General features: G+C 37.3%; 1 protein-coding gene across 1 annotated transcript; it reads right to left on the reverse strand.

Moving 5' to 3' along the window:
• Window positions 1-849: 849 nt before the first annotated feature.
• Window positions 850-17,465, reverse strand: LOC135729948 (taste receptor type 1 member 1-like). The gene is made up of 10 exons (XM_065247852.1): window positions 17,157-17,465; window positions 12,166-12,903; window positions 11,854-12,066; window positions 11,648-11,768; window positions 4,218-4,645; window positions 1,622-1,735; window positions 1,464-1,522; window positions 1,255-1,322; window positions 1,114-1,167; window positions 850-1,049 (listed from the first exon to the last, which is right to left on the reverse strand). Exons 1-10 carry the CDS (start codon window positions 17,463-17,465, stop codon window positions 850-852), a joined length of 2,304 nt encoding a protein of 767 aa, XP_065103924.1.
• Between the last annotated feature and the right edge of the window lie 5,996 nt (window positions 17,466-23,461).

Below are 23,461 nucleotides of genomic sequence, written 5' to 3' on the forward strand. Positions count from 1 at the left end.
GTTCGCTCTGGGGCATTCACTGGAGCAAGATGGATTACCCACCACTAGGGTAGACCCTCACAAGGCTTGAGCTCTTCGTTCGCTACGGGACATCCACTGGGGCACCGGTGAGCGTTTCACGCTATTTGCCCCGTTCGTCCCTCCTTAAGACGTTGAAGACTTTAGGCTTCTCATTCACTTCGGGGCGTTCACTGGGACACAGGTAAGTGGTTCACACTATTGACACGGTTCGTTCCTCTTTAAGGCGTTGCTGTAAGCAGAGGTAGGTATCACATCACAATGGTAAGTACTCACAAAACTTGGACTTTCCATCCACTTCGGGCCGTTCACTGGGATACAGGTAAGTGGTTCACACTATTGACACGGTTTGTTCCTCTTTAAGACGTTGCTGTAAGCAGAGGTAGGTATCACATCACAATGGTAAGTTACTCACAAGACTTGGCTTCTCATTCACTTCAGGGCGTTCACTGGGACACAGGTAAGTGGTCCACACTATTGACACAGTTTGTTCCTCTTTAAGACGTTGCTATAAGCAGAGGTAGGTATCACATCACAATAGTAAGCTACTCACAAGACTTGGCTTCTCATTCACTTCAGGGCGTTCACTGGGACACAGGTAAGTGGTCCACACTATTGACACGGTTTGTTCCTCTTTAAGACATTGCTGTAAGCAGAGGTAGGTATCACATCACAATTGTAAGTTACTCACAAGACTTAGACTTCTCGTTGCTGTTACAGGCAGTGGGTTTTCGCAGCAGCATTCACACACGGTATACCTCCACCCTTCACCTAAGTTTCCGGGGTGTCGTGGGGACTGAGGAGTCGTGTGGCGCAGAGCCGAACGCTTCCCTAGCTCCCCCTTCTGTTATGGTAACCGGGGTAACGAGCTGGGGCGAACTCTCGACGAGGCTCCGCCCACACCCAAGGTTTCGGTGGGATATATCTGCACACCACTACGACCCTCCGTCCGTACAATGCACGTTGGCTGCTACTCACTCCGATGTACCGCCGGGCTTCACCACTGCCTGCCAGCTGGGGTGGCGTGACTCCTGCTAACACACAGGGAGGCAAAACAAAAAGAAGTGTAATTTCCCTTCCTCATAGGGCTCAGACCACAGCGTGTTCTCTCCTTCTCACGACCCGTCCAGGCCAGGGCAGCTTTGGTCGCTACAAGCACAGCATACACAGCAAGCTTTAGTGTAAACACAATTTATAATCACAATTCACCCACAGCACTCTGCACACACACTTTACGTGAATATATGGACTGGAGCCGCCTGGCTTTGACTACCTCGTGAGACGGGTGGAACGTTGTTCTATCCCTAGAGAAGACGGGTTAATACACAATGTCGATCAATGCAGCCCCAGTATGTTCACAGTTACCTCTTCGGCTCACCCACGCTTCCTTCCTCCGCAGGGCCAGATAGACAGACAACACACGTTTCCCCAGTCGAGTTTCTTACCCGTGTTTCCGGTCGATCCACGGCTCGCCCACACTCCTCCCTTTGGTGGGGCCAGGGACCTTCAACACACACCAAGTAGCTCTTCTTATAAATACTTCGTCAACACACATCAGCTGTTACTCACGCTTTGTTGTCAACACAATCCCACAGCAATGTACTTCCTGACTCGATAGTGACACAGTCACACGTGAAATCGCCCAGTAATTCTCTTCGCCCAGTCGTCTTACACCTCCTTCATCCCCAAGGGATCGATATAGAACGATAAAGCGGGTCTGCACAGCAGCAACACAGCGCACACAAAGTACACCAAAAGCACCTCGGTGTGGTGTCCCTTTAACTTTCACAGCCCCGTCCTTTTCGCCTCTTTTGGCAGCAGTGATTCGCGGATCAACGGCGCTCTTTCGGCTCCTCCAGGGACTGAGCGTGTGGTTACGTTTGCCCAAGGCATAAAGGGACTCCCGCCCGAAAACAACTCTCTCCCTCCTTTGTGCTTCTTGGACCTTTTTATGTGGCTTGTCTTTACTCTCTCCTCCAATCATGGGTTGCTCCACTGATTCGCCACACCTGTTGCTCGTTCCTCATGATTTTCGTCGTCAGGGAGACCAGGAAGTAGACTGGTGTCTTTAAAATCGGGTCCGGGCGGAAACCATCTTCAACGGAACCTTTCTCCGCCACTTTTGGTTCCCGCCCTACCATAGTCACCTGGTGACACGGGGATTAAACTCAGGTCCCTGCGCTGTTGAACTATTTGAGAGCACTGACCACTAGGCTATCATTATCATTTTCAACAAAGGTCCAAAAAAATTTCAAGCTGTGATTTGATCGAAAAATGATAGCTTTTAATTTAGTTGCTGCATGAAAGTATTTAGTTCATAAGGACTTCCCAGCCTTTTATATGGTTTTGTTTATGCAACAGAACTACAATTTTTAGTCAGTAGTAAATTCTTAACATTTCTATCATAAATCACCGCTCTCTCTCTGTAACTTTGATCGACTTTGAACCTCTAGGGCTGCTCAAGAATAGCATGCACCCGCTATTTTCTTGACTTCTTGAGCCTCGTTCAAATTGGTAGGACTGCGTAAACCTCAACTAACCGTTATGGAACTGATTTAAGCGGTACTTTCCAAGCGAGTTTTATGGAACAGCCCTCAGATTCGAAACGTTTATCAAAACATATACAGAATTTTAAATAAGTAAATAATGTTTGGCTTCATTTTTTTCCATAAATTGGAAAATTCTCGCGGTATTGCAGATTAACATAAAAATTCACAGGAACACATTTTTTATGCAAATGTTTTCTCTTAGTTGACAAGATAACTCGTCAATGGCGGGGAAAGAGTTAAACTCTGTGTATGTTTTGATCATCATTTTGAATCTGATCTCTAACGAAATTCCTTTAAAAAAATGCAATTATTTCAGCTTTTTAAGCTGAAAGAAACCTAACCATATTTAAGAAGTTATAAAAAGAGAACAAATAAAGATAGGATGTAAAAAAATTCTGGTTTGTTTGTTTGAAAACAGATGGTCTGTCCTTTGATATATTTGTATGTATATTTATAGAAAAAAATTTTCCAGGAAGGCATTTTGTGAAACCTTTGTGAAAATCACAAAAAAATGGAGGCGGGCAACTTTAAAAAAAAAAAAAGGCTGGTGGGGAATAAGTTAAAAACATTCCAATGAATAAATGTTTTTTGAAGAAGAATATTATGCTTTTCTCTGTGTACACATATCCATACAGGTACAATTTCCCCAGGTAAGGTGCAAACTAGTATCTGTGCAGTTGGTTGAAGAACTTTGCTTTTTGATTATCTGCATTTTGTTTCACTTTTGGTTTGTCATTTTGTTTGATGTGAATGAGCATCCTCTAGATGTGGAGAAACATTTATGAGGTGATCATAATCATTCAACTCGCACAAAAAAAAATTACAATAGTGAATTATATCTCATATTTATTTTCTGTTTTGCATATGTGTTTGCTTAACATTGTGGAAAATAATTGTGATCCTGAGCAATAGAGCAACTACTAATGCCAATTTAAAAAAGATGTATTACAGTCATAAATAAATCTGTGCCGGATAACAACATACTCCCTTTAATCTTAGAATAAGCACTACTATTTACTTAACACATTAATCGAAAAAGAGCTTACTAAAATGTCTAATAACTAATTTATCTATGAAATATATAAATAATTTCACATAATCACTAAAAGCATTAGCAGTTTGCTTGTGAAAGATTTTTGCACTTCAACTTCTACTAATAGTTTGTGTGTAATTCTGAATAGATGTTTGAAAGTATGCAGCAGTGTTTTTCTTTGGTTGAAATAACATGATGTAAGATTTTGGTATGAAATAGCTGAAGAGAATTCCATATATACTGCTTATTTGGGCAAGTGCGTTCAAAAGCAGGACGTATTTGCTTTTGAAGCTGAGATATATTGTGAAATAAATAATCCAGCTCAGATAGTACATAAGCAGACTGAAAGTTATTGATTTGGCCTCATTGTAACTTTTTGGCAAATCTCTTCCCATGTAAGAAAATGAGATGCACAGGAAACCAAGAAACCAACTTATGAACAAAGCTATGCTGATGGTTACAGTGTTTCTCCTTTCACAAATGAGCATAATTTGGTCATTAAAAGTAATTGAGTCCCTGATGGGATCATCAGGTGAGACAGTTGCCCATAATACACAAGAAATTAAATGAATAAAAGAAGAAGACATAATGAAGAGCCACTGGCCATTGTGCTTTACCCACAAGCTGTGTAATTTAGGGAACTCTGCAGCCATTTTGAAGACACAAACGATTTGAAAGGAACGAACGGTCAAACAAGAGAGACAGATAGTGAAGAAAAATGTAAATATAAAATTTCTCAAGACACAATGTACAGATGTGGGTTGTCCAAAGAAAAAGAACACACTTATGCTCGACATTGTTAAACATGCTAACATTAAGAAACACATGTTGCCACCAGCAGATCTCACCACTGGTGTGTTGTAATTGTAGGCAAAAAGACAAAAGATGAAAATGAGCAGAGCAATGAGGCAAACAGTAGAAAATATGACAAGAATGGAGGCAATGTCTGTAAACTGTAGATAGACAACAGTACGTGTCTTACAGGTTGTGCTGCCCTCATCAGACCATTCACTCTCTGCACATGGAAAACAGGTATAAGGGTCTCCTGAAAAATAAACAACAACAAGAAAAGAGTGTGGAAATTTAGTAATTTAGCCAAAATCAGTTCTCTGACCTACTGCAGGGGAGTCACTAGGCCCTTTTTAGGGGGGCTTCACTGCCTTTTTGGCTTTATCTAACAAGGAAAAGCAGAGAGAGACAGACGCAGCGAGATGCTGCAAAATCACAGAAATATTCGCAAAGAAGGGAGCAGGTCAGTCAATTTACCATTAAAAGCACACATCTATATATTGCTGATTAACGTTACATGTTTTAAAGTCAGGTGCTGGCGTGATGCATTGCTTTATGTACAGTTGTTGTTCTGAACGCATCACGCAGATAATTTCATGCAGCGAAACAAACACCAGGTGATTGTGAAGTTTATCTTTTTATAAAACTGGATCAAAAGTGCAAATCAAGCTTTTTATGGCCATTTCACCTTATATTTGCAGTTCTTTTAAATAACTTTTTTTAAATCTAATAATATAAGTAAAGTATACATTATTAAATATGTTTGTTTCATTTAAAATATTAATATTTCAACATTTGAACTCCTTCATTTTAAAAAGTGTATGCCACCTGTGTATTTGTCTGTGGTATGGTAGTATACATTGTGTATTCCTAGTAAGTTTTTGAGGGTTCACCAACTACAGTATAGACATAGGGGCTGTTTCCCAGACAGGGCTTAGGTCTAGTTCAAGACTAAAATGCCTGTTTGAGTTTTAGTTCTTAACTAAAAGTAGCTTGCACTAACATATCTTAAAATACATCAGTCACACTGTTTTGTCTCAAGATGAACACCCACGCCCGCCGACGGGGGGGACAAACGGGTCTGTTGGGGGGGGGGCAGAACTATGGAAGGTTTTTTTGGTCTTTTTTAAATTAATTAATTAAATTATAAAATAATTAATTAAATTATAAAATAAAAAATAAAATCGCAAAATATGTCCCAAATTTGAAAATTAAATGCTAAAATAAAAATTAAAACATTATATTAAATTATTTCATTTTCATTTTTAATGTGATGAAGCATCATTCTGGCCAAATTAAAAAAGAAAATTAAATAGATGATTTGACATTTCATTTTCAATATAATCTTGAGTCAAGACTGACAATATTAAAATAAAAAGGCAAGCTTGAAAAGGAATCTGTAAATACATTTTTAAAAGGGTTTTTATTCATACCCAAGCAATAATTGGGACAAAATTAAAATGTAAAGTTCAGTTTTAATTTTATGTTCTCTTTAAATGATTTGTTTTCATTTTCTTTTTCGTTTTCATTTTCATTTTCAACTTGTATGCAAATTTAATGTTAATCAGTGGGTGGCGTTTATTTACTTGCTCAAAAAAGGGGATTGGCTAACACTGCGTTGCCAACTCAGCGACTGTGTTGCTAAAATAGCGACTTTATTGCTACATCTAGCGACTTTTAGGCCCATTTAGACAAACTTAGCGAATGTTTGGATGAATCTTAGCTTCACATCTGTACAGATAGGCTACTGTGTCGCTTGTACTGGCCCACGAGTGCCGGGTGGCCCTGTCCCGGTGAAATGTGTGTCTGGTGTCTCTGTGCATGAAGCTGGGCAGTGTAGGAGCTGACGCGTGGATGAGATTCGCGTTCATTGTTAAATTACATTTGAAAGGAGGAACAAACAATAAAAAGTGGCTGGTCCGCTGTTATATATGTGCGTATTTTCACACATCTGATCCGGTGAGGCGTCAGCCATTCTCATCAAATGCATACACATAGCACAGTGTGATTATCGTGCAATACATAATTATGCCAAAATCCGTGAAGGACTGGAGTATCATATGCTCGCAAAATTGGCGTATATATAGCACTATAATCACACTGCGTGTTATTTGTATGCATTTCATGAAAATGGACATACAGTGACCAGTCACTTACTTTTGCAGCGGGCACACTGGCAGAGCAGACCTTCAGCCTTTCTGGCATATTTGTAAGTGGTCCTCATTTGTAACGCTGATTTGTGAGTAGGGCTGTGACCGTACGGGATTTTATTTTACCGTGGTGAAGAAGCAACAGAATCACGCGGTTAGACTGTTAGCACAACAACCCACCCCATATTATTAAAACAACAAATTATATTATCAATAACAATGTGAAATAATATGTATTTCTATATGTTAACTTTTGTTTTTTATATCTTTTGAATATACTATGATTTATAGACCTTTTATGTCATCGTTTATAACCCATTTTATACAATACATTTCATAGAATAACAACCTGAAAACCTGCAGAAAGAACATGCAGAGTTTAAGATTGTTTCTGATGAGTTGTGCAAAACCTGATTCCTATTTCTTTAGACATTCATTTTCGGTAAACTCTCCGTGAATAGAAACACACTTCTCCACCAAACATGTTGAAACTCTTAATAATTTATTGTACAAAAAATGGGTTACAAATAATGACAAAAACTGTTCCATAATTGATATTAAACTCAAAAGATATCGAAAATAAATATTATTTAATGTTATTATTGTTAGTATGTTTAATAGGATTTTCTCAAAGTGGATACAAAACGAAATCGACAATTGCATCATTACGTAAATAACTGCGCAAAACTTATGGATACTCCAATCATTGCTTTCAGAAATTCGCTTACAGTAGCTCCAGATATAAGCACAGCATTCAACCAAATAACGAGTTGTGCTGTCAGTATACGCGCTCCTGCCTTCATAACGATAGTTGTCATGTTTGCCCATTATAGTTTTAAATTATTATTATATCATTATCATCACCAGCACAGTGCTTCTCCTTGAATGAGAAAGCTTAATATGCGCGTGGCTCGGACTCCTTGCACATGAACTTTCATGGGCATGGCTCTGACATTTTTGTTATTCGCGCAGGGGTTTAAAACCAGGGAGTGAGTTGGTACAGTTCAAGAAATCAGAGCACTTGGGCATGACGCGCTTTATAAGGTTGCGGCTGTGACATCACCGCAGCTGGCATCTTATTACAGCAGTGATGCAGTATTACCGTGATATCGTCACAGCCCTTATGTGCGTATCTCGTCTTCCACGCTTCAGCTATGGTCAGAAGAACTGTATGTTGTGTCCAGTGCAGTGTACACAGAAGACTCCGAGAGACTCGCATTTCACAGAGGACGCAAGTTCTGATATTTTTACAGACAACACATAGGCTAAATAAACAGATAATGTTCATTTAAAAGTAAGTGACTGGTCGGTGTATCAGCTCGTTAAACTGACGCCTCACCGGACCAGATGTGTGAAAATACGCACATATATAACAGTGGACCAGACACTTTTTATTGTTTGTTCCTCCTTTGAAATGTAAACAATGTTAGCGAATCCCATCCACGCGTCAGCTCCTACACTGCCCAGCTCCATGCACAGAGACACCAGACGCACATTTCACCGGGACAGCGCCACCCGGCACTCATGGGCCAGTACAAGCGACACAGTAGTCTATCTGTACAGATGTGAAGCTAAGATTCATCCAAACATTCGCTAAGTTTGTCTAAATGGGCCTAAAATTCGCTAGATGTAGCAATAAAGTCGCTATTTTAGCAACACAGTCGCTGAGTTGGCAACGCTGCTTCAGCCAATCCCCTTTTTTTAAGCAAGTAAACGCCACCCATTGATTAACATTGAATTTGCATACAAGTTGAAAATGAAAACGAAAAAGAAAATGAAAACAAATAATTTAAAGAGAACATAAAATTAAAACTGAACTTTACATTTTAATTGTGTCCCTATTATTGCTTGGGCATGAATAAAAAGCCTTTTAAAAAATGTATTTACAGATTCCTTTTCAAGCTTGCCTTTTTATTTTAATATTGTCAGTCTTGACTCAAGATTATATTGAAAATGAAATGTCAAATCATCAATTTAATTTAATTTTTTAATTTGGCCGGAATGATGCTTCATCACGTTAAAAATGAAAATGAAATAATGTTTTAATTTTTATTTTAGCATTTAATTTTCAAATTTGGGACATATTTTGCAATTTTATTTTTATTTTATATTTTAATTAATTAATTTATAATTTAATTAATTAATTTAAAAAAGACCAAAAAAACATTCCATACGAACTGGAACCTACGGAATAATTGTTAAAAAAAAAAGAAAGTACGCTCAAAATGTCTGGTCAGACTCAGCACAAGTCCGGTTCTCAGAAAAGAAAAGAAAAAATATAGGCCTTATAGAGGAAATTAGAATTCCTAATTCTCCCCATTAGGAATCTGTGACCGCAGATATAGTCACACGCGTGTGTTTGTGAGTAGAAGTCTGTGCTGTTTGCTGTGAGGTTTTTATGAGAGAAAGCACAAACTATTTAATATTTAATATGTAAAACTTGAATTTGAAATAAAACTTACCGCGGAGAAGTTAATGAGCTCTATCGTCTCTATTGCTAAGTGACGGGACAATTATTTATTATTTCAAATCCGTTTACAAGATAAATATACATTGTGTTGTTAAACAGATGAAATTATCTTGATAAAGGCTGCATTCATTATGAGAAGCCTTTTCTTTTTACTGTTACACTGCAGACAGTAATATATGTATTTTATATAAAACTCTATGGTCGTGACAGCACATTATCCATTATCTGTTGGTTCATGTTGGTCCAGTTTAATTCGGGGTAATCCTTTAATAAAATGTAATTATAAAATATTTTATTGTTTTGTAATATTCACAGCGCACATTCTCTCAGATCATTTAAAAACATTTTTAATTATTCTGCAAAATTCTGCATAGATTTTGCAAAAGGAATCCGCAGACATAGCAAAAAATAACTCCTTACACAGATTCCTTAGCTGTACTACTCTTGCAGCAATTAAAGCAGTTCAGATTTGTTTTAAATGGCAAAATAGTTATATTTATTTTTTTATTTACATTTTAGAGTATTTTTGTTTGTTAAAGTTTTTTTTATGATAACCAAAAAGCGGTTAGCAGCCGACAGCAAGTTGACGACATCAACTATATAAAATATATATTTTCAGCATATCACAGTGTTAGTTTAAACGTTTATTATCAACACACACTATTTTTAAAAAGCGGAGGCAGGTTGCTCTGCTGCTCGCAGCTGCAACGGGTGCAGGAATAAAAAATGAAAAGGGCTATAGCTACAAAACGAAACGAAATAAACATGAAACGGAATAAACTAATAATCTATGCAAATCACTGCAGTAAAAGTTGAACTGGATGTTGTTAGAGTTCCTCACTGGTGTGTCTGTAACTTTTAAGAGCTGTCATCCAGCGTTGCGTTGAGCCCTGACATGTCATTTGATCTGTTTCTCTTAAGTTTAAGCAGTGAACGTGTTGTTTTTTACAGATCATTTAAATGTGCTCGTGTGATTTGGTCAAAAAGTAAACTTCTAAGTGTTTGTGGAAGTGTAATTTATTGTAACATGCTGAAAATCATTGTGCCTGTTTAAAACACTGGCAGCATGAGACCTAAAAGTCTTTATTTTTATTTCACAATGTTCCCCATCTGCTGATAATTAAACATGTATTTAGTATGCATAAAACATATGATTGACTTTTTAAACTTGTTCAAATATATAATGCTGAATATCTCTTACTAACTTCTTTTGTGAGAGAATGCAATACCTTCCGTGTGTCTCAATCAGCTCCCTTGTTCAGTAGTCAGGGCACTGATCAGGGAGTCGGCCATTTTAAGGGCTGTCTCAATCGCAAAATCCGTTCAGTGCACTGGAACGTTCGTTCCCTAAAAATTCCCACAATGCAACGCAAAAACCAGTGAGCATCGATGTTCCCTATGTTCCCTAACCGGAAATCACGTGACCTTTTCTGACGCTCGCCACCCGAACATCACGTGATCCAACTCAATAAACTTTATGAAATGTAACAGAACTTTTATAAAGACAAACGTTTGTTTTAGTTGTAAATATAAACACACATTGCTACACAGTAAGGGACCACAATCTACTCAATATTTAAAATAATAATATTTATTTAAAATTGTAAATATATTTATTACATTTAAAATGTAATTATATGCCTCCAATTTTATGCACAGATATGTAAGAGAATAATGACAGCATTTTCCACAATGTACTGTTTTTTAAAATTAAGTCAGAGAGATGTTGGTTTTACCGGTTGTTGATGAGTAACAGCTGTGAATAATCACAACGCGCTTAAGCAGCCACGTGACAGAAAAATAAGTGAACATTGTCCCAATGTGAAGTGAGCTAGGGTCCTTACCAGTGCCCGAACCTGTGTACACGATATACTGATTCACGACCTCGGGAGCTAGGGAACGAATTGAGACACACGGCTTGTCTACAGCGCGATCGCTTGAGACTCCTCCCACCTGAGCAGCTCATTTGAATTTAAAGGGATACACACAAAATGGTGCATTTTTGATCAGACCCATAAAGTGACTATTTAAACATGCCACAATAAATTACCTATATGGTATTTTGAGCTAAAACTTCACATATGTACTCTGGGGACATTTATTTGAATATCTTAAAAACATCTTATGGAATGTCCCCTTTAAGAGAACTAAATGCATGATGCACCACTGATGATTTTTTCTAGTAAGACATCGGCAACAAGAAGTCAGTGATTTGTTTGCAAGTCAGTCTGAGACATTTTTTAGTCGAGACTGTGATAAAGAAACCGTGTGGACATGATGCACAAAAATGTTAAACATTGGCATGAAAAGTGAACAAAAACTTTTCACACTCAGTAATATAAGCTTTTTAATTTGTACAAGTGTGAGTTTGTATATGCCAGAATTCCCTCAAGACAATAAATGATGATGGGGAAATTCTTCACAGGTTTGAATACTAATTCAGTTACGTAAAATTTCTGAGCATGTGCAACAACAATTCTGTTTGGATATCTGAGGGATAAACAATATGAGACACTAATTTATTTTTAAATAATCCTCATCCAGACTTTACCAAACACCAACTATGGAAATCAAATCAAGCCACATCTATACTATTGTGGATGCTGTGACTAAAAAGTTGTATCACAAAAATACTTACGAGAATAGTCAACATAAGTGTTTTGTGGGCATTTTTTACACCGAAAACAGCAACTATGCAATCCCTCATGTTCCCTTGAATATCCCTCCATACACTCAACAGAGCAGTTTGAGAAAGGAACCTATAACAAGAAAATAGTGGTAAATAATTTATTGACAATTGAATCTAGACAGCTAAAATGTTGCTTACTATGACAAATAACTCACAGAAGTGTTGTTACGCCAGGGCATGAGAGAGTTATTGATGGTTAAAATAGTTTCTGGATATGTGTCATAAGTGCCCACCATCTCAATCCATGAATGATTTGTTTCAGTGTGCCAGAGCGCTACGGCGTAACTGATGGTTGGATTACCATTAACATCAAATTTCACCTGACGTCCATTGAGTGGAAAATCTAACTTCTTCAGTTCTCCTAGAAGCTGTTTTAATGTGCAGTAAAATTTTAATTTTTCCAAAATTATAGATTATATTATATAAATAGATATTTTTCTTTATCAGGATAATTACAATTCACTCACCATATATGGCTTTACTGCTAGATTTTTGCGGCATTCATTCAGATTGCACTGCAGAACTGTATGTAATGCATGAGCTATGGAATATATGGCAGCGTAGATGTTAAAGGAGTATGTGGGATTTTCATTTATAATTTCCACTGCGGACACAAATGCACCTTCCTTACATTCCTGATTGCATATCTTATTTGGGACTTCAACATCACCATTATTATGTTTATTAGTTGCTTTCATTTTATAAACAAACTGATCAAATCCAGGCAATGACGTGATTCTCTCTGTAATGCCAATAATTGTTCCAACCTTCTCAATTCCCGGCTCTTTTAGAAGCTGCTGATTCATAGACCACGGATGACTAGAAATCCAAACTTTGTCTCTGATGTTATTTGCTATGGCAGCTTTCATTACGCTTTCTGCATAAAGCGGCACAGTGAAAACCACAATGACATTAATGTTTAGCATGTTGATATTTTTAAGCGTTTGATTGTAGTTTCCCTGTATTTTAAGAAGCTCCTGATATGCCACACAAATACCAGTATTCTTAGTATACTTGTAAAAAAGGTTTAGGCCATCTTTACTGTAATCGTCTGCACCTCCAATAAAGGCAACCCAATTCCATCCAAACCACTGTATGATGTGAATAAGCATCTGTACCAAGTCTTTATTGCTGGGGATTGTTCTGAGTAAAGTTGGATAGCGAAGTTTATCACTAAACACAGAAGTTGCGGCCGCATATTGAACCTGTAAAAGAAAAAGCATTTTACTTTATCTGCAACATTTCTGCTTTAACACCACGTTAATGTTAAGTGTTAGTAAAGAAGAGAAGAGTTATCAGCACTGTTGGAAATTATTGTGCGTTTTAATTTTTGGCATATATCTTTGTCAAGTTTTGATTTAAAATTTCTCAAATGTTCTTTTAAACCAGTTTCAACAAGCATAACAAATTGTACTGAATTGTTCAAAACTGTTCTTGTCTCAAGTCAGCAATAATCCACCAGTTCTTTCAGAAAGTACTTAAAATTATAAGTACTTTCAACTTGAAATGTTTTTTTTGTGATACTTAAAAAATAATTGACCCAACTATATATTTCAAATAACCTGGAATAACAAAGTTTAGTTGAAATATTAGCTACTTACTTTTTCAAGTTATCTGTACTAAAATTCAAGTTCATTCAACTCAGGCCCGAGTTGTTTTATTTTTGCATTCATGCTTACAAATATAATGTTCAAACTTTTGAGTTAAATAATAATTTAACCTTATACCCATATGGGATTTAGAATGTTCAGTGACGTGACATTACTGCCAGATTCAAACCGTCTTTCGCGTTGGTTGGTGTCACGACGCGGGAGTGGAGGGAGGACACAAACGCAGAGTTCGGACAAATAAATATCATTTAATAATAAAACGGGAACAACGCACGAGGAGTACAGGTAAGCAGAACACAGGAACATCAAAATGTGACACGGGAACAGACAGGGTGGTATTGACAATCATCCGGCACAGGCTGACGGAACAAAGGCGTATAAATACAAACACAATCAAACAGGTGTGGTGTGTTGGCGTAATGAGTCCATGAGAGTCCAGGTGAAACGGATGAGTGCAAAACACAAAACATGTCACGGAATAGCCGTGACATAACCCCTCCCTCTAGAAGTGGCTACCAGACACTCACATGAAACACAAAAAACAAAGTCTGGTAGGGTGGATCCAGGGGAAGGATGGAGGGCTCGGGAACCCTGGTGAAGCCGGCAGCCGCCGGGACGAAACCTACGGGACGGTGGGCCGGAATGCGCCAGGAGAACCGGAGCGATCGCTCTGAGGACCGAGGCAGACGAATTACCCCCCTCCTGGGAATCGTCGAAGATCAGATGCCCCCAGAAGTCACATCCTCATCCCCTCGCGGAACGGAGACCCTCACCGATGACCACCCCGGGGAAATAATCGGGCGTGGTCCTTTCCGGATCCCCTGGCGAGCAGGACGGTGGACCTCCGAGGAACAGTCGACGACGACTCAAACGCTGGGGGACCGCCTGGGCCGATCCTCCTCCCGCAGGCCCGCAGGAGCGAGCAATCGCTCACGGTGGTCCCCGAGTGACATCGGGGCTGATGGAATACGAACCCCGATGTCACCACTCCCCCTCGACGAAATTCTTGGGGGAGCCGCCCTCCACGAACTCGCTGCGTCCAATGTTGGCCAAATGATTCTGTCACGACGCGGGAGTGGAGGGAGGACACAAACGCAGAGTTCGGACAAATAAATAACATTTAATAATAAAACGGGAACAACGCACGAGGAGTACAGGTAAGCAGAACAGGAACATCAAAATGTGACACGGGAACAGACAGGGTGGTAATGACAATCATCCGGCACAGGCTGACGGAACAAAGGCGTATAAATACAAACACAATCAAACAGGTGTGGTGTGTTGGCGTAATTAGTCCATGAGAGTCCAGGTGAAACGGATGAGTGCAAAACACAAAACATGTCACGGACTTGCCGTGACAGTTGGTGCTGGTCCAGACGGATGAGCTCAGCGCTGTCATATCAATGCAGTGTTTTCAACCTCATAATGTTTATTTTAAATTTCAGACATTTAAATACACATAAGCACTGGTAAAACAAAAGCCTATAGTTTGTAAAAAACACCCTGATGTCTGTGGAAGCAGATAAATGATCTATTCAAATAAGATAATAATTATAAATAAATATTATTTTCAAATAATAATAATTTGCAGAAGTGTGTTATTCATATCAGGCAAACACAGTGGAAGCAACTATAAAGTTTACTCTACGTTATAAAGGTTATAATGATACCTGTTTGAAAGACGAGGATGCGCACCTGTCAAGCAGCTATTACACAACAGAGCGAGGACAGAGACCAACATGCTCTTAAACAGGAATTATTATATGGAATAATTTGTGCATCTTTGAATAACTGTAAGAATACATTTCCTTTAAATATCGTTTTTTTCATATAAAATTTTAAGGGATAATAATGTTTTATCCACTTTTATTGCTTATTTAAACTTGCGGTTAACAGCGTGTTTGGCAATTAAGAGTGTATTTCAGTAATATTGCCGTTTTGATAACACTTTACAATAAGGGTGCACAAATAATCATGAATTCATGCTTAACTAATGCACAGATACTGAATTAATGTATTACTAATGATTATCTAAGTTATTCATTAGCTATTCATTAACGATTGCATCATTAGCAACTAATGAAGAGTCTGTCTGATTATTATATTAGTTCATATATGAATTGTTATTAATAAAATATGTAATTGTGGATTAATTCCATCATCACTTCTTTTATTAACTAATAGTGTTAATTAATTTATTAATTACCACAATGAGCCAAAGCCTTATATTTCAACTTCCAGATAATGCAGGTAAACTAATATACATTAATATAGTATTAATTACAGCATTAGTAGTGTGTTAATTCATACAATTACTAAATAATGAGTTAATAATGATGTGCCTCAACAAGTAAAGTCACAACATAATGATATATTTGCAAACTATTAGCTAATGATTACTAGAGTTTATAAAAGCTATTTATTAAACACTGGTTTCAAAAAACATTGCCAAAAACACATTTCAATAACACACTACATTTAAACAAAACATTAAAACATTTAAAAAAATATAATATAAAATTAATACAAATGAACACTGATCAAAATTAGACAACACGTTCAGAGACCTCACAGTTATTTGTATTAATCTAGCACGCATGCTAATACATAACACAAATGTACTTACTTAGTAATTGTATCAATTAACATACTATTAATGCTGTAATTAATAATGTATTTATGCATGTTAGTTTACCTGTATTATAAGGCTTTTCCTCATTGTGGTAATTAATAAATTAATTTACACTATTAGTTCATAAAATAAGTGATGATGGAATTAATCCACACTTACATATTTAATTAATAACAATTCATATATGAACTAATATATTAATCAGACATTCTCTTCATTACTTGCTAATGAGGCAATCATTAATGAATAGCTAATGAATAGCTTAGATAATCATTAGTAATACATTAATTCAGTATTATCTGTGCATTAGTTAAGCATGAATTCATGATTATTAGTGAACCCTTATTGTAAAGTGTTCCCGCTGTTTTTCTGGTAATAAAAATACAATTTGCAGACGTTTATTGCCGTTGAATAATCTTGTCTATAATATGGAAATCACATAGGACATAGGCTATATAATGTGGTATACTGCACAGTTACTCTGCTAATTTAAATTATATGTGGAGATAAATAACCCTTTCAAATCTGCTGATTTAATCCATTCATGTACTGACCACAGGCTAGAGATTTTAAACATCCTTAATCCACACTTACTAGTCTATCAAATAATATCTCATGATCTATCATCAATAGTGAGTTTCTGGTTACCTGTGCTGTGCAGTTGGATATGGAGTGTTTTATGGACCGCTGCATTTCAAATATGTCTTTCCAAAGCGAGATCGCAATGCATCATTAATGGTATAAAGTTAAGCCCCCTTAACAATTTCATCCTGCAGCCGGGCCTGATTCAACTTAATGTGACTTATGTTACTAACTTGGATTAGAAAATTCAGCCAAAAAATTAATACTTAATAATAACACAAGATTGAAGAAGATTGTTGAAGATTGTTATTTAATGAAATTTAATGTAATTTAGTCATAGGACTTTATTTGAATGTGTGTATTTTCGTCTGCTGGAGTGATTCAACTGGTTTTGAATGAGGTCATTATGTGAGGATGTCAAAAGAACTGGTAAACTCTATACAAAAAAAAAAAAAAAAAACGAAATAAACTGTTCTCAGAAAAGAATCAGAATTCAGATAATGCCGTTACACAGCGGCATTTCTTCAAATAATATAAAGGACTGGAGTCAATTATTTCGCTTATACCACGGTTATCACAAACAGTGCTTTGGTATTTATTTTAAGACATTAAAAATAAAATAAAAATAATTTACCCATGGTATATAGTTCATTGTGACAAGCGGTGCGACAGCAAGAGCTCTTGTGCTTCCATATGGTCCTGTTAAAGCAATGACTTTAGACTGATGGTTGTTAAGTTTTTCTTTGGGATTTATCAATCCGTTCTGTGAGATAAAACTGAAGACTGAAGGGAAATTCTTCGTGTCAGAACAATGATCAAAAACTTCATAACCCAGAGTGACATTGGGCAGCAGTGTGGTTGAGTTATTAATCTCCTCAACAGCAAACCTCATTACTTGAAACATCTGATAGCCTGATTTTGTGAAAGTTTGCCTAGAAAACATTAATAAGAAAAATAACAGAGGTTAATTGCACTTATCTTCATGAACATTATTAACATCATTAACAGTTTAGGATTATTTTAAAGCTGTAATGTGTAACTTGGATTTACTATCACCATTTCTGATTGAGATATAAAATCGCAGGTTAAACTTGCATCCGTTAAAAAATAGGTAACATTTTTCTCAAAATCCAAACTAACACCTATAACAGTTCACAATGGTAAGCATATTATAATGGTTTATAAGGTTTCATTATTGTTTATGTGCTTGCTCAGTACCTGAATTGTAATAATTTTATTAGGGCCTGCACCGAAAGGTGTGAAGCACCTTTTGGATTGTTTCAAAAATGCACATGATGTTAATGTTACCTTGAACAATTACTAGTACTTTTTTAAAATCTTGTTAATGTTAGTTAAAGGACAAGTTCGGTATTTTAGACTTAAAGCCCTGTTTTCAGATTGTTTATGGTGAAATAGAATGGTTTTGACTGAAATTTTGACATTTTCGGCTGCTCTGAGAATTTTCGCGTGTTTGTGTTTCAGCTCAGACCTCTATAATGGATTTAATGGTGCACTGGAACAATCCTTCCTAAAATGCATTAAACTTTCGTTTACAAAGACGTGAAACTCACCGAGTGGTCAGGGGTGTTCACTGGTATGCTCACACAAAAATCGCTCCAAAAGACGCATTCCAACAGGTTTTATCGTAGTTTTTACCAGCCCCATGGACTTGTATTAGATGTCCTGTGAGGTACGGTATTACTCCGCGCCGGGAACTTTGTTTCTATTCTTGCAATAGGCAAAGGCGGATTAGCGCCACCACCTGGGCTGGAGTGTTTATTATTCAAGCTCTAAGCGGAAGAATGTACGGGTGTGAGGCGTTTGGAAAAATAGGTCCACAAGTTAACAACGAATGCTAAAACAGCTGTTGGAAAGCATCTTTTGCAGCGATTTTTGTGTGAGCATATCAGTGAACACCCCTGACCACTCGGTGAGTTTCACATCTTTATAAACGAAAGTTTAATGCATTTTAGGAAGGATTGTTCCAGTGCACCATTAAACCCATTGCAGAGGTCTGAGCTGAAACACAAACACGCGAAAATTCTCAGGGCAGCCGAAAATGTCGAAATTTCAGTCAAAACCATTCTATTTCACCATAAACAATCTGAAAACAGGGCTTTAAGTCTAAAATACCGAACTTGTCCTTTAAAGCTATGGTCTACGATTTCAAAGATTGTTCATTATTAATAACCTCGTTTAGATGCTGGTTATGGTTCTACAGTAAAAATAACAATATGACAGCTTACATTAGTCGACTGCTCTCATCCAATCCCCGCTCCATTTAAAACTCCACCATGCGCTCGCATCTCCACCCCATTGCACCCCACCCCCTCCTGCAACATTACATTTCTGACAGTGTATGACAGCTAGCAAAGTAGCAACTAGGCCTGGGGCTCCTCACCGTCATAACCGCAAAAAAAAAAAAAAACACTTGAAACATTGGCTTGCACTTGTGTGTATATTAGGGCTGGGTTTCGATTCAAATTTCAAGAATCGATTCGATTCAGATTCTCAAGGTCTTGAATCGATTCGATTCGATCCGATCTGATCTGATCCGATCTTCGAGATTTAGATAAGTGTTTTTGAAAAAAGCCCAAAATGGTGCCAGATAGGGGTGGGCGGAATGACCAAAAATCTATTCCACAGAATGAGTCATTTTATTTCACAGTAACTGTATATTTCATGTATACATGTTTTTCAGTTTATATTGTTTTTGGATTATAAAAATGTGCAGTTATTTGCCACTCACTATAGCTTTTAACTGCTCACCACAGTTTTAAAATATGGACAATTTAAAGTAAATAATGTTAAAGTGAAAATGCCCAGAGGATAACAGCAAGTCTTGATAGACAGAATCTTGTTTTTAATTGAGTTATTAATTTTATAGACTATTGAAGCTATAGTATGCATTGTATTTTGTATTTATGCATACATTACATTAAAAATAAAGGTAAAATGATCAGGTATAAATATATGCACAAACCTACTGACAGGATAAATACCTGTATATGAGAGACGGAGCTCTAGATATAGATATTATGACGGGTGCTATATGATGAGTTTTGTCTTAGCTTGCTTAAAGTTCAGAAAACGTTACAACTATTAGCATTATGTGCAAGAAGAACTCTTCATTTGGCGACCCGTTGCGCGCGCCTCAAGAAACCTCTGCCCCTCAGAGACCGGCTGCATGAGCACAGAGGGAGGGAGAGAGAGAAAGAGAAAGAGAGAGAGAGAGAGTTTTGCTGGAGACCTGTGGTGGATTCACTGGCGCTTATTATAAAAATAACACGAATAACTCGTTCATTTGTTATGAGTGGATTATTTTACATATAGATCGCAGCTTTGAGCGTTTCTAGAGTTTTCAAAACAACCGCTTGCTTAACGTTACTGACCGCTCTATGTTCGTTGTTTTAATGTCCTTCCACCTCGCGCGCATGCGTGAATTCAATGACGCGGCAAGTTTAAGTTATTAATTATTAAATCGATTCTCTGAGTTAAGGATCGATCTTTAGTAATTAACATGAAAATAGATTCAGAATCGGTGAATCGATTTTTTCAACACAGCCCTAGTGTATATGTGGGGAAGTTATACACGTAGCTTGTTAACAACCGCAGCTTGTTAACTGAACATTAACCTGATATGATTTTTAATATTAATTTGTCATTGAGTAGAAATACATGTGACGTTTTCTTTGACTCAGTAAAAGCAATACAAACATTTTATTTAATTTGAACGTGCAAACAGCCGCAACAGATCAACAACAGAATCAGGTTTCATACATTATTAAATTGTCACGCAACATAGAGCACGCGATCAGTCCGAGGATTAATATCCAAAGAGGTTAGATTGTCTCTTTTTTCATCTAGCCTACAACAGTGGCCATTTCTAAAGCAGGACACATTTCAAAAAGTTTTGCTTTTGCGTCTCCTTTCTCCGTTTGTGGAAAAAAGACAGATGTTTATGGTAGGACAGACGCGGACTGCCCGGGCGCGCGCGAGACAGAAGCTTTGTTTATACTCGCGCTTTGTCCGCAACGCAAGCCTCCGCGGATCGTGCGCATGTCTCACCAAACGGACGAGGCGTTTATAGTTGACGCGCTCGCTGTTGCACTATTTTTTGAACCACCAGGGGGCGACGCGAGCAATAAAGTCAAAAACAAACTCAAAGAAGAGGATAGAAGAAGTCGTCCGCTGGAACAACCCTGGTGCTTTTAACATCAGAGTTTGATATATAAATATGAGAACATGAATAAAACAACAATCTTTTAAATATGTCTTTATTAAACATTATCATTTCATTAACGGTTTTTACTAAACAAACAGTATAGATATCTTAAGGTTTGTATTTTATTCCTCGTCTAGAGGTTCATTCAATACAAATATAAGCCAAACATTCTGAATCATGTAAAACAATTCGTGTTTTAAACTGCAAAGTTTCCATACTTTACTTACAGAGTGTCAGATAAATATATACATTGTTTTGCTTGGATTGATCAAAGAGATACGTCACAGGCTTGCCTGCTCGGACAGAATCGCCTCGAGTTCGGTCATTTTCGGATGCGGAGCCGCGCGGAAAGTTACAAAAAATGCCGTGCACAGCGCCACGCAAAATGGGGTCTCGCGCACCCAACGTTTTTGCTGCGCGGAGTATAAACATAGCTAGAGACGGACCGCGTCATCTTGCGCACACACACGCGTCTCCGTGCAGCTTCAAAGCTATACTCAGGCACGGACACATATGCAGTACAAATGATTTCTCATACAAATGGTTACTTTACCAGACCGTCAGGGCAGCAATAATTTGCGTCATTTACATGCCATTCATAAATTAAGAATAGAAAAGTGGCGAAATGTCTGTAGGCATGTGTAGACACATGCAATGCGTTAACTTTTTTTTTTTAAACTGATAATATTAATTATTCATGTTGTTGAATGTTGAAATTGAAGAAATGTGGAAGGAAATAATATTCACTTTACATGTTCCTTAAGTAATTTGCACATGTTTTGTATTGAAGATAAATCTTTGATGATAATTCTTTGAAAAGCTTGTATATGTTGGTTTTAGACACGATTATAAAACACGTCAAGTGAGTAAATCTCAACTGTTTTTACCATGTCCACAATCAAATTTGCTGAAAAAGACTGTATTTTATCGTGGCTCTGCTGCTTGGAATGTTGTTCCTATAAAAATACGTAACAGTAATTCTACACAGGTGTTTAAAAGAAATTGTGAAAACATGTTGTTAAAGGTATAGACGTACTTCTGCTTGTGCTGCTACTATTAATGTATGGGTATAGTTTTGTGATGTGATTGGATTAGTAATTGTATTTTTGTTATTATTTTATTTGTTTGAATGATTTTTTTGTATTGTGCAACTCTGTGGACCCCAGGAAGATTAGCAACCACTTTGTGGAAGCTAATGGGGATCCAAATTAACAATAAACAATAAACATCATGCATGTTATTTAACTGGTTGTCTTGCCAATAAACCGCAAAACCGTGGGAATTTGTTGATTACCGACCGCGGTAAGAAAAAATCCAAACTGCCCCAGCCCTAGTAGCAACAGCTCACAAGTGAAGAAAAAACAAACCGACAGCAGCAAGCGGCCTCTGCTTGTCCCTACAGTCAAGATTGGAAGAAAGAGAAAGTCTGTAGAGGAAAGGGCAGAGATAAAAACAGAGACTCAAAGTCGAATAATTATAGGGTCCGCCATTGACCGTTGGAGGAAGCTTCAGGGAGATATTGGACTGAAAACCGACGCTGACACGGCTGACTTTTCGTTGAGCAGGTACGCATTAATTTATACTTTTATGGTGTGAGGTGTTACATAAATGTCTTTATATCAGTCTAACAACATACTCATGTTGCCGGTCGACATTGGAATGTTAGCCGTTTAGCATCGCCTATCACGGGTCAAAGTAATTATATTTCTTGAAGTACTTGAATTTCAATAGGCCTAGCGGGTTTCTGTTCGCGCCGATAAGAATTTGAACAAGATGCGCTGTGTGCTGCTATAACAATTACTCAAAACCTTAGCAATACTAACTAATAATTATTGTGCAATTAATGTGCGCTAGGTAGCACTTTTGACCAGGGTAAACGAGGCTCAGGAGGGGAAACGTATGCCAAACGTTGTTGTGAAAGTAAATGACGTCAATCAGTCATAATTGTAAGTGTTCATTCCTTCAAGGCTTTATGTATTTACTGCTCAGTAAATCTCTGTTCCGATGTTTAATACCGGTGATCACAGCTTGACTGAATGACGTTGTTCAGGTTGTTTCCCGGTGGGAGGGATCAGGTAGCATAGAGGGGCGGGATGAGTTTTTTAAAACCCCCCAACCGTCTCAGGCTTTCTCGACCGATTTTCAACATTGTAGACTACAGCTTTAATGCACCATGAACTAACATGAACAAACAATTAAAAGCTTTATTTCTATTAACTAACATTAACAAAGATTAATAAATATTTTAAAAAATGTATTGCTCATGGTTTGTTCATGTTAGTTAATACATTAACTAATGTTAACTAATGAACCTTATTGTAAAGTGTTACCGTTCTTTTAAATACTCCTCCTAGGATATTCATGTGATTGACACCAAAAGTGGTCAACATGATGTTGAGACATTGTAGATGATAAAGTTGCTGAGTCCCAATTCGCCTACTTATACTACGACCTAAAAGTACATACTTTTGAGTGTGTAGCAAAAGAGTATGCACGTTCTGGGACATACTTCGATGACATCATGTAACAAGAACGAAAACGTGGTTGCCTAGGTACTCACACCACGACTGTTAACAATATTTCATTCATTCTTATAACTTATGTGTAACAAAAGCTACATATTTTAAAGTAAAAATATTTAAAGTTTATAGTATAACTATTGTTTAACGTATTTTATACTTAATTTTATACTTAAACACAGTACTTTTTTGACA

Source organism: Paramisgurnus dabryanus, chromosome 11, assembly GCF_030506205.2.
Source record: "Paramisgurnus dabryanus chromosome 11, PD_genome_1.1, whole genome shotgun sequence".
Classification (NCBI taxonomy): domain Eukaryota; kingdom Metazoa; phylum Chordata; class Actinopteri; order Cypriniformes; family Cobitidae; genus Paramisgurnus; species Paramisgurnus dabryanus.